Raw genomic sequence first — 12,666 nt, forward strand, 5'->3', positions numbered from 1 at the left:
CACTGGTCCTCACAGCATCGCCTCTTCCAGGAAGCCTTCCTGAGATCAGCCTTCCTCATCCTCTTTCACAACAACTACTGTCTTATAACTGCTGACTTCCTTGCCTGTTGCCCTCACCAAATCAGCTCCCTATTATCCTCAGTGTCTAGTTTCTGGCACATAATAGGTGCTCGGTCAATGCTTGTTGACTGAATATTAAAAAAGATTAAGTGGGTCAATGCAGATATAGGAGTTCCTACTCTGTAAAATGGAGATGTGATATCTATTTTACAAAATTATACAGGGATTAGACTATTATTTGTTATAGTGCTTACGAAATGGAAAATAGCTAAACAAATATTAACTATTAATATTCAAGATGACGGAAAAACAAGTAACCTATCAAAAATCAGAGGACACCAGATCCAGGGGGAGATTCCCATTCTTACACATGAGAGAATATGGCCAGACTACAGAATGTCAGGCCCAGGCTATGCCGCTCTCAAGCTAAAATTCTTCAAAAGAAGAATGTTCCATGGAGCTTATCCTATTCTGTCTACGTAAATAGTAAAATATTAAAACACGGCTAACATGAAAATAAGTGAACTTGCATTCCCTGCGCCCACATCAACTAACTGCAATGACAGGACAGCCAGGGGGACGTCTTCAGGGGAAGGACAGCAGGGGGAGACTAGGCATTTGTTGTGGATTATCCACAAGTGGATGAATGAGAGCTGAGTGTCTGGAAAACCCAGCTGACCCCACGCTCCTCTCCTTTAACTCAGCCCCTGCTCCTCATTCCATCGCGGGACCCACGGCCCGAGGCCCGGCCCAGGACGCACACCCAGGCCCCTGTGCACAGCCTCCTGTGCCGGTGTTCTGCAGGGTACCCGGGGGACATACCCACAGCACGGCTCTGCTCTCAGCTCAACCATGCTCACACTCCTTCCATCTCCTCCTGTCACAGCCCCAGGTCCTTGAGTATAAGGCAAATTCCTGCTGTTTTTTTTCCAAAAAGACTTTGCCATCTGCATGAAGAGGGGGGTGCAGGAGAGTGCCTGTACGAACCATTTCATGAATATTTAACATACCCCCAAAAGCTATGAGGTCTCCCATGCTGCAATCCCCCTCCTGCAGTCCAGAGCACAAAGACAGGGGCCCTACATTCCACACGGCTCAGGAGGGCGGGAGTGGGAGACAGGGGAGCTGAACACCATGTCCTTGCATTGATCCTGTTCTTGTGGGGGGATCCCCCCCACCAAGCCAAACATCAGTCGGTTTATTTTCCATGTCTCCTTCCCACCCAGTCGGTCTCAGTTCTTTGCACTGTTCCCCAGTGTTGTTAGCGCTTTCCAATCACACTGACATCATCCCGTTATTTCTAAGCCCAGCTCCCTCCCTCCCCTTTGATCTGCTGATGGTCTTTTCACCAGCACTACAAGGCCATCTGCTGCCTGCTCACCTACCCTTCACTCTCCCCTCTTTCACTCCCATCCATTCTCAGTGTCTGTTCCAGGAACGTATCCCTTTTGATTCTGTAATAGACTAGAAACGGTTTAAGTTGAAGGCAGGGGAGGAGGGGGAAGGAGACAGAGGGGGGGGGGAGAGAGAGAGAGGCATTCTTGCCATCCTACTGCCCTCTCATGGAATCATGAGCAAAGTGATTGTTGACAGCGAAACAGGGTAAAACAAACCACAGAATAAGCTCTCCATCTCAGGCTGCCGGGCTGCCCAGAAGCGGGAAGAGGTGGGCAACTCAGAGGACCCAAGGTCTATAAACTGGGACAAAAGCCATTTTAAAGGGCATGGTAAGCAGAGGCAGCTTTGTCTGTCCTAAAACCCCCGTTCATCCCCACCACTAACCTTCCCCACCAGGAAAAGCCCCAGTTCCTGCTGAGGTTAGAACACAGGAATCCAACACTCCATGTGGCAAAAAGAACTAAATCTGCTGGGATGCTAGAGATGGGGGGGGTGGGGGGATTGTACTTAACACCTCCCACTCCAGACATTTCTCCCCATCACACTGGGTTGCCTATTTATATTAAAGAGGTTATAAAAAATATATTTAAAAGCTCCACTCCCCCAAAGAAGCATATAAAGATCAGAAGGGAAGCTTTTGAGAATACAGGACATGTCAAAGAAGAAAATCCCTTTTTTTGTTGACATTTGTAAACTATTATAAAGGAAAAATTAACAAGTCAAAGCACATTATGATTGATCCACATCGGGATCTTCAATCCACCAGCTGAAGCGGGGATCCAGTGTCCACTCTACCCACGACCTGGGTAAGCCCAGAGAAGAAAAAGCACAACATGACCTGCCAGGATACCCTCTGGTCCCAGTGTGGCTCATTCATTCACTCACCTATTCATCCACTCAATCGCTCAGCAAAACCTACCCACGCACTTCCTAAGTTCCAGGGAGCAGTCCAGGTTCCAGACACACAGACGTGAACAGGGCAGAATCCCTACTCTCAATTTGCTCAGTCTTGTGGAGACTGCCTTCCTTCTCCAAAAGCCAGCGAGTCCTCCTGACACCTCATTCCTACTCATGGACATCCTTCCAGGCTCAGAACCTGAGCTACTGATTCCATCAGCGTCATAAGGTCTTAATGGCAGATGAGAAGAAATAAAGTTATCATTTCAGGGAACCCAAAACAGAAGGCTTTGGATTTAATGCCAACAGACCAGGCCCCATTCAGAAGGAAGTGTCAAAGTAGAGCCAGATCAGGTTGATGACACTCAGAAAGTGTGTCACGTGGCAGAAAGCATCAAAGTCACAATCAAAACATATCTGTTTGGGCAGAGGCAAAAACGGGGACAGTTTCTGAGGCTACAGAGTGAGCCTAAGTATAACATGGGCCCTGCCCAATGGCTAGAGCTGGGTCAGCTGGGAGAGCCCACCTACACCTAGGTGTCAGCCAGCATTCTCACCCTCAGCCAACCTGGGACTTGCCCCTAGCTCTCAAGGTGAGCTGAAGACCAAGAAGTAAGAGTCAGAAACAATAAGACCGTGGAAAGGGATGATAAGGACATAAATAAAAAATAATAAGGAAACATTTAAATCCATGATACGGGCACTGTTGTTTCACTGGTCAGTTTTGTGGTCATTCTAATAAATGTGAGTGATCTCTTTCAGTTCAAAGTCTTTAAAAGAATTTTCTATTTTGCGAAAAGTTTAACTGACCTTGCAATCAATATTTCAATGTCTGGGGGAATCTGAGTTGTTAACTTCATGATTTATTGGTTGTGTGAATACTTTGGACATATTTAGAGAAAGCTTAATTGTTAAAAATTAATGAATTAGACAGTAGACCAAGAACAAATAGTAGGGAATGTTCTTTTTCAAGTAGAAGAATGTACTGGGGTTTTTTAGTTATTACGACGACATGATGGGTTTCAGGTTTTGTTTGTTTGTTTGAAAGAACATTCTGGGACTTCCCTGGTGGAACAGTGGTTAAGAATCCTCCTGCCAATGCAGGGGACACGGGTTCGAGCCCTGGTCTGGGAAGATCCCAGATGCCGCAGAGCAACTAAGCCCGTATGCCACAACTGCTGAGCCTGCGCCCTAGAGCCCGCGAGCCACAACTACTGAAGCCCGCACACCTAGAGCCCGTGCTCTGCAAGGTGAAGCCACCACAATGAGAAGCCCGCGCACCGCAACGAAGAGTAGCCCCCGCTCACTGCAACTAGAGAAAGCCCGCGTGCAGCAACAAAGGCCCAACCCAGCCAAAAATAGAAGGAAGGAAGGGAGGGAGGGAAGGAGGGAAGGAGGGGAGGGAGGGAGGGAGGGAGGAAGGGAGGAAGGGAGGAAGGAAGGAAGGAAGGAAGGAAGGAAGGAAGGAAGGAAGGAAGGAAGGAACATTCTGGTGGGAGTGGAGGACAGACCAGGGAAAGAGATGAGAAGCAGCAGGACTGCTGGGGGGATATTCCAGAAGCTAGTCCCATCCATATTCTGCATTTCCCAGGCCTCGTGCCTTTGCTCAAGCTGTCCACCTGCCTAAAACATCCCTTCCACCCCCACGTCTAAAACTTCCCTACTCTTCAAGACTGGGGTCAAATGTTGTCTCATCCAAGTTCTCCCTCATCTCTGGGCAGGTAATTTCTCTGCCCTCAGAACTCCTCCAAAGAGTGTACCTGTGCTCGAGCTCTTTATACACCTGGCCCTGCTTTACAGCTTCCTAAATATTCATTTACTCAACATGTACTAAGCGCTCACCAAGCACAGAGTGCCCAGCATCCTTTCTCCCCAACTGCACACTCCCAGAGGCCCGCCCAGGCCACCCCTTACCAGTGCTGGGATTGACCACAGCACAGCTGCCACCACGCAGCCAGCATTCGACAAATGCTAAGCATCTGGACGGCGTTACACCTCTGTTCAAAGCCTCCCGTGGCTCCCAGTGCCGGTGTAACCCAGTCCCAACTTCTCAGCTGGCACTCAGGTCCTCCACGACCCAGCCCAACCTACCTCCACAGCCCCATTTCCCACTCCTCTCCCACACGCACCCTGGGCTCCAGGCAAAGGAGACACCCTCGTGCTCCGCTCCTGTGCAGTGCCCTGCAGCTGGAGCTCTCCCTCACCACTCGCCTCTGCTCGTCCAGTCCCGCCCACCGTCCTTCCTGGCTCACCTCAGATGTCAGATTCTCAATAAGGCCTTTCAAACGGACAGGAGACCCCGACTTCTCCCCAGCCACAACACTGCATTTTACCACCCCGACGGCGGCACTGCATTCCATTCTGAGTCCCAGCTACCTAAGTCTCTCTTTTATGAGACTGTAAACTCTTTGAGGGCAGGGATCACAGCTAACTGAGGCGTGTGTGGCCAATAGCACCTAGCAAAGTGCCTCATGTAGAAACATTCAATAAACGGTGGTTATCTGAGAAATGAGTCAACGGATGAATTCCTTTCCCCGCTTGTGCTTCCCCAAACCCCAGAAATCCCATCTGGACAGGACTGGGACAAAATGGTACTCATTCCAAATAAGTCTCCCACAAGGAGGAAGGCTGAAGAAGGAAGGAGGGGGACTTCCCTGGTGGTTCAGTGGTTGAGACTGCGCGCTCCCAAGGCAGGCGGCCTGGGTTCGATCCCTGGGTCAGGGAACTAGATCCCGCATGCTGCAACTGAAGATCCCGCATGCCGCAACTAAAGATCCCGCATGCCGCAACTAAGACCCGGCACAGCCAAATAGATAAATAAATAAATAAATATTTTTTTTAAAAAAAGAAAGGAAGGAGGGACCTGCCAGGCTGAGGCATCTGCCTGCAGGGGCTTCAGGCTCTTACCTCATACTCGAAGTCACCCCCCAGTGCCCCGACGTCCAGGTACAGGTTCTTAAGAAGCTCACTTGAGCTTCGGACACTCTGAAAATGAAAACGATGGCAAGGAAACTGGTCAGCCCAGGGGGCCGAGAAGCTCCTCACTGGTTATACTTTCTGGGTCGGAGCCAGCAGGAATACAGACTGAGCAAGGAATGAAGCTGTGGGCTGGAAAATCATTTTCACTTATTTTCAAAGTAGCACAGAGGTTAGCCAAAAGGTAAAGACAGCTCAACTATCCACCAGCAGATGAACGGCTAAACAAAATACGGTATATTCATACAATGGAATATTATCCAGCCACATGTGCTACAACATGGATGAACCTTGAAAACATTATGCTACATGAAAGAAGCCAGACATAAAAGGACAAAGACAGTATGATTCCACTTATATGAAATATCTAGAAGAGGCAAATTCATAGAGACAGCGAGTAGATCAGAGACTGGGGAGAGGGGAGGATGCAGAGCTTTGTTTAAAGGGTACAGAGTTTCTCTGGGATTATGAACAAGTGCTGGAGGTGGACAGTGGTGATGACTGTATAACACTGTGAAGGTAGTTAAGGTCACTGAACTGAACGCCTAAAAGTGGTTAAAATGATAATTATGGTATACATATTTGACCAAAATTTTAAAAAAAATTTCTTTTTCATAGCACAGAGGGTTTCCAGGCCAAGAAAAGGATTCATTCTTACCTGGTTGTCACTCTCCACCTCATCCTCCTCATTGGTCTCCTCTCCTAAAGCCAAGAGGCTGAGAGCATTCTTGTCCTCATGGATGGAGCCCAGGAGACCCTTTGTATATGCAGAAGTCTTGAGACCCTGTGAAGGCTCCAAAATAGAGAAGGAAAGCCAAGGCACTTACGGGGAAGACCCTCAGATCGCCTTCTCCTCTCTCTTTCTGTTTAGATGGCTCCCAGAGCAAGCCCACCACCTCCAGGAAGCTGACCCCAGCAGCTCACTGATCCCTCCCTGTCCAACTCCTGCTTCCCTGGCTGCAGGGACTGAGAAATCACCACTGCAGTCCCTATGCCCTGGGTCCATCCTCCACCGCCCAGAGCCCCTGTTCAGCATCCTCCAGGTGTGACTCACCTTCCCCACTAGATTATAAGCATTAAGGACTCAGCCCGTGCCCTCTATTTCTCATCCATGGGTCACGGTTCCTAGCATGGAACATGGAGGCCCCACGGTAACTACACTGAACACAAGAAAAAGCATTTACCAGTGAGAGTTTTCCAAGCTGACCAGACTCCACCGAGCTCCCCAGGCTCACACTTTGAGATCCACGAAGAGCAGAGGGCAGGGCATCCACCAGGCCCCTTAACGGGGCCAGACCCCTGAGAGGAATGTGGACGGGGGCTAACGGGGAGCCCAGGGCCTGGGCAACAGAAAACATCCTGTTACAAACCCAAGAAACCACAGGGCTCTGAGAGTGTGGAGATGGATATAAAAATAAAACATCTAAATCCTGCCCGCTCAAATTTAAACCGCCTCCGTTCAGAGGCTGCTAATGAAACACAACATCCAGAAATTACCATTGTGCCAGCCGTGTGAGAATCATGGGCTGGTTTCCTGATTCTCGTAACTCTGTGCCTATCTCTCAGCAAATGGTTCTTTCACATCTGGCAGATGCTGCAGAGGACTGTGCTCTCCCTCCGAAGCCACAGAGGAAGTTGGGGGGTTGGGGAGAGAAGAGACAAAAGCCTCATCTACCAGCATGAGAAGTCTCAATAGATAAAGTTGAAAATGGATGAATCAAGAAAAAGCAGTCTAAGCATATCATTTACAAATATGGAAGCAAGCACTGGAAGAGAGCTGTTGCCTCTGGGGAGGGGTACCCACACCCGAGAACTGCTATATTTCGTTCTATGCCTTTTGGCTCGACTTGACATTGTTTAATAACATGGGCATGTATTACTTCAATTAAAATAAATATTAACTATGAAAAATACACATGAGCAACAAAAGAACTCTCTTTCCGCTCTCCACTGATGAGGAAAGGGGCTGGAGGGAGCCTCGCCAGAGGACTGTGCAGGCCCCTCCTTTGCCCTGTTCTTGGGATGGCCAAAGGAAGGCTTTGTGCCAGCGAGGACTGGGGAGAGAAACCAACTGGGTGGCAGAATTTGTGAGACCTTGGGTCGCTCACGGACTCTTGGATTCTCAGTCTACTCATCTGCAAGACAGAGATGATGTGTGTCTTGCTACTTAAGAAGGTTTGTTGAGAAATTCAAATGAGATACTGACAGCAAGGAGCATGTGTGTGTGGCCCAGGGCTACACCAGCGCTGTGGAATTACCATCATTACAGGGATTCACATCACAAGAGTCTGGGCTTAGAAGCCAGGGCAGGATAGCATTCTGGGGACAGTTTACAAAGAGCTCTTTAAATATCCTCAAACGTAAATTGTATATAAAACAACACAAAAATTCCATTCCTCTCTAATCCCATGGGGACTGAAGAGAGAAAGGGGAACCTGAGGAAGTCAGGTGGAGTTCAGGTGGCCCATCTTCTCACCCGCAGCTGGGCCTGGGGCCAGACCATCGGGCGGGCTCTGAACACGACCCATTCCTGCATGGGAAGGGCATCAGATGCTTATCTGAAAGGTGACACGAGACCCCCTCCCAAACCTTTGTAGGTTCCCAGTCACCTGGCCTGTTGCAGGATATCTTCGTTAGGCAGAAAAAGAGCTGATAATAAAAAAACTGGCCAGCTTTGCCTGAGCCCTGGGCACCAGGGTAAGCACCTGTCTCATTTCACTGTCAAAACCATCTGAGGCCACAGTCCCCACAAGAGCAAACGGAGACTGGTGAGGTCAAGACCCCTGCCCCAAGTCATAGGGCCTGCAATGAGGGCAGACGTGGGACCGGAACGCAGGGCAATCTCTAAGCCAGTATTGTACACTGCCTCCTGGCTATGGCGGAAAAGGAGTCCAGGAAATCTGCTCTGAGGTGAACTGTGAGCAAACCCAGCCTGCTCCCCCCAGCCAGCCCAGTGGATCAGCGAGTAAAATTCTTCCCATACTATATTTATGGAAAATTACAGACTCCTAACATGGCTAATTTGCTAACGTGCTGGGGGCCTGAGGGAGGGATACAGGCCCGCTGAGGGCTTTGTTCTCCCAAGCCTTTACCAAATCAGTGGTTAGCAGGGAAATTATACATCCCTGGCTCCTAGCTGATCACGCACTATGGGCTGTGCGTGGCGTTGTCCTTCAGAGAGGATAAACTTGCTGCCATTGGGCTAATTAAAACTTTCAGGATAATCTGCAGCTTATCTGATATTTATAGTGCTACAGTAGTTATTAGAGCTAACGGAGAACCAGGGCACGCCAGCAATTAGGAACCGAGGTAACAACTGGGTAAAGCCATAGCTGGGCAACAGCAAAAGAATAGCCGGGGAAATGCAGCTCGACCCCCGTGGTGGTCTGTGATCCAATTTGACTTCTGAATGAAGCAAGTGGTGACTCTTTAAAGGGAAAAAGAGTCAGAAGGACAGGGCAAGCCCAACCCTTTGGTAGATCCCAATAGGGGAGGAAGTGAAGGCCCATGCGGTCAGCACAAGCCTGACACAGGTTATTCACATGGTTCTGGAAACCCTGGGAAGCAAGGAGCAGAAGCAGCTCACTGAACGGCAGAGAGAGCCTGGGCTTCAGCTTCTCATGACAGTATTAACTCTCTAGTTCTGTGTGATTCCCAGAAGGGGCTAAGTTCAGAGGCTGGGGGTAGGGTGTCGACTTGGGAGGACCTCTCTATCATCAGCTGATGGGGAAGGATTCCCAAATCCTGGGACAGTACCTATATCTTGCATGAGTGCCAGGATAAGTGCCAGCTTGCTCACCCTCAAAACTGAGCATCTTCAGAGCATGTGAACCACCCACAAAGTACAGTTAGATCAAGGGAAGGGAAGTCTAGATACCCTCAGCCCCTATCTTGCAGGTGATGGGTCAGAAGAAACAGGAACTGCATGTCCTCCCACGGGATGGCCATCCTGGGTGGTTAAGGGATCAATAGTCACCCAGGGAGGGCAGATAACAGGAAAGCAGACCTGCTGGCTGTGTTAGGGTGTCAGCTCAACCTGCTCCCTCCCTGTCAAGTTCACTGAGCCTGAAGGCCGTGCTCTCTAAGAAGCCTACCTGGTTGAGAAGCTGCATCTTGCCTGGCTCTGTAGCAAGCCCTCTGCTGGAACTCAGCTTGACCAGCCCCTGACTGAGGGGGCTGCTGCTTGGCTGGAAACGAGCTTGCTGAGAGGCCTCCTGCTCAGCCAGGGCGCCGGCCACCTTCTGGGGACGCTCCCGCACCTCTGGCCCCCAAGACAGAAACCTGGAGCCCGTGGCTCTGATGGCCTCGTGCTCGCCCTCACTAGACATCCTGGAAGACTCGGCTGCCAGGTGGCAGACCATGCTGGCAAGGTCTCTGCGTGGGCTCTCCCGCGTGCTCTCGGGCAGCCCCGGGCCCTCCAGCCGCCTGGAGAGCTTGAACATCTGCAGGACGTGCTGGTAGAACCTCTGGTCCTCAGAGTAGTCTTCACTCTCTGACTGCTCCTCAGCAGAGCTCTGCATGTGGGACAACTGGGGCGCCAGGAAGGGGCTGGGGTGCTGCTCCCTGGGTCCGGGGCCTGACTGACCCACACCCCGCTCAGATCCCCGTGAGCTCTGCAGGTCCCACGGGAAGTTGGTCACCTCCCCCAGGACCTCAGAGCCAAGGTGAGAAGCCAGGCTGCTGCTGCTGCTCTCCAAGTCAGGCCCAAACTTGCCCAGCCTCCTGTCTTCTTCGGGGGGCTCCAGAGAGCCTGGGGGTGGTGTCTTCTCACTGGCAGGAGACCCTCGAGGGGCCTGCGAGGGGACTGCAGGGGCGCTCTGGGCTGGTTCTGAGACCAGGGTATCAGGGGGTATTAGCAAGAGCCCCTGAGGTGGACCTTTGGCTGAGGCCCCTGGAGCCTCAGGGTCTTCGGGCTCTATTTTCTTGCTGCCCAAACGGGCGTCCTTGTGGACAAGCTTGGAGACCTGCCCCATCCACAATCCCGGGGGCTCTCTCCTCCTCCTGCCCCTGCCCATGCTGCCCCCTTCCCCAGAGACGCCCTGCCAGCTCTGGTCTTCGGCTGGGCTGCTGATTAACAAGAACGGCTTGCTCTTCCTGGCAGGCAGCATAGGGTCAGAAGAACAAAGGGACAGGGAGGGATCCTCCTCAGGGGACGGCGAGGGAATGGGGCTCTGGCCCTTGTCCCCCCCGGGGCCAGTGGAGCTCCGCTTGGCCATGTTATGGCTGTGCTGCTCCCCTTTCAGCTGCAGGCCCTCGAGGGCTTCCGAAAACTTCGAGTGGACCAAGGCCTGGCTCCTGCTCTCTAACGCATCCTGCCCATTCCGGAAGGGCCTGCTGTGGTCAGGGCCCAAAGCGCCAGGTTTCTGCTGTCTGGTCCTCATTTCCAGCTCTTCTATTTCAGGGTCTGAAAACCCCAGGTAGATTTTCTCTGTCGCCTGCTGGGGTTTCTCCAGACCCTGCTGATCACCTAATTCTGTCCTGCAGTGGGCTGGGGCCCTGCCTAAGATTTCCTCCACGTCGGCAAAGATCTGGTGGGTTCGGGAAGCTTGGCCCTTGAAGAGTGGCTGTAGCTTGCTGGGCAGGGAGCCCGTGAGAGACCTAGGGGTGTCAGCCAGCATACGTGGGCTCTTCCCTTTCTTAAAGGAGCCCCCACTTCTAGCCTGCATCTCTTGGTCTAGGTCCAGATTAGCCAGCCCAGGTGCTGAGAGAGGGGATGGGCCACGGAGAAAGGAGGAAGAAGGCAGAAGTCCCTGCTCAGGCTGTGTTTCCTAGATGGGTATATAAACAGGCAGAGAAAACTAAGACAAAGCACTTCTGATTTCTACTTGCTACCTTAGCCCTTGGCAAACCCTTAGCAGAAACCCACCCTCCCTTTAAAGAGAAACACAAACCAATGAGGGAAGAAAAGCTAAAAACTCCCTTGAGCTTTGTTGTTCTCTGGGCCCTGGTTTCCTTATCTATAAAGAGGAGGCTCGACGAGATCAATGGCTTACAAGCCTTGCGCCATGGAACCCACATATTGGTTCCGCCTGGTACCTTGGGGGCTGCTATGGTGGGCATGTGATGGGGAAGAGGCATCACCAAGACCCACACCCCCAGGTTCAACCAGAGCAGCTCCGCTTCTTCTTTATCCACTGGCCCTCTATGGAAGAACTGATGTGAAGACAGGGTTCCATTGCTAACAAAAGTCTGAAAATCACCAACTAGATTATCCCAAAGGTACCAACAAACTCTCAATTCTGTGATTGGTTAATTTCATAAAATCCACCATCCTTATCAAGGACTATCAGAAAGAGTCTAAGAAGGGAGGAAAGAGGGGAAACATAAGCAGTGAACTGAGCCTTGGGAACTTGGACTAGGTCTTCTACCAAAGGCAAGAGTTGGTACTGCTCAAGAGAGGCCCACACAGTCAGGGAATCTTGGGGTAGACAAAACCATAACAGATCAACCACACCCTGCAAACATTCACCCTAAACTCCACCCAGCTCTCCTCCAGAGAGCCCAAACCACCTGAGCCCGGTCGCCCACCTGGTCAGGCCTGCCCCTGGACAAACTCTGGTTTGCGCCTCTCCTGAGCCCTAAGATCCAGACTGGCAGCCCAGGGCAGTCCACTTGCCCTCAGCTCCTGAAACCACAGGAGGAATCCTTTTTAACAGGGAGCTCCAGGAACTCAGTCACACACCCAGAGCTCAGTCTATTACCCAACCCTCCACCCCAGAGCCCTCACTTCATTCCCTCTCTCACCTTCAGTCATGCCAGAGCCTGCCCAGATGCTGATTATCATCTAAAACAGTCCGGGGTTAGTGAAAAGCCCATTATACATCTTTTACCTTTCAAACACATGCCATTAGAAAATTCAGCCTCTTTGGAAATTACCTGTTCTCTTTTCTCCACCTGGAAGAATGGACTTGCTGTCTTATTTCTCAGAACCATGATTAGTAATATTGGGGGGGGGGAGTATCTGTAGAGCTTGGAAATGATTAAAAAGGACAAATTCATCAGCAACTATCCAATGTCAGAACTGACACCTTGCAAAGGAAGGAAGATGGAGGAAATCTTCACTGAGAAGTAAGCACCAGGCACCAGTGGGAAATAAAGACTATAAATAAGAGAGCAAATCAACTCGACCATTAAGAGGGTTGAAAAGGTATTCCCAGTGTTCCCCACCTGGCTAAACTGGGTTCCCAGGTCCCTCCCTCTCCTCAACGTGGCCCACCTGCCTCACACTTGGAGGGACAAATAGAATGATAATGGGAAAGATAACTTTCAACTCTGAGTAAAAAAGCTACTTGGGACCAAGGTGATGGCACTGCGATCAAATTTCAGTTATCCACC

At 50.8% G+C, this 12,666-nt stretch overlaps 1 protein-coding gene across 10 annotated transcripts in view; it reads right to left on the minus strand.

Moving 5' to 3' along the window:
* CEP164 (centrosomal protein 164) overlaps positions 1-12,666 on the minus strand; it is a 72,250-nt gene that overhangs the window by 33,973 nt on the left and 25,611 nt on the right. For 7 of the 10 annotated variants that reach the window (XM_081241429.1, XM_081241427.1, XM_081241423.1 and 4 more), the window contains 4 exons: positions 9,426-11,099; positions 6,516-6,671; positions 5,990-6,124; positions 5,263-5,340 (listed from right to left, as the gene is read on the minus strand). In XM_081241429.1, coding sequence (XP_081097555.1) covers positions 5,263-5,340; positions 5,990-6,124; positions 6,516-6,671; positions 9,426-11,099 — 2,043 coding nt within the window. The remainder of the gene's footprint in view (positions 1-5,262; positions 5,341-5,989; positions 6,125-6,515; positions 6,672-9,425; positions 11,100-12,666) is intronic. The other 3 variants (XM_081241426.1, XM_081241431.1, XM_081241432.1) reach the window with 3 other exon arrangements.

This window comes from Mesoplodon bidens (genome assembly GCF_964165515.1).
Source record: "Mesoplodon bidens genome assembly, chromosome: 7".
NCBI lineage: Eukaryota > Metazoa > Chordata > Mammalia > Artiodactyla > Ziphiidae > Mesoplodon > Mesoplodon bidens.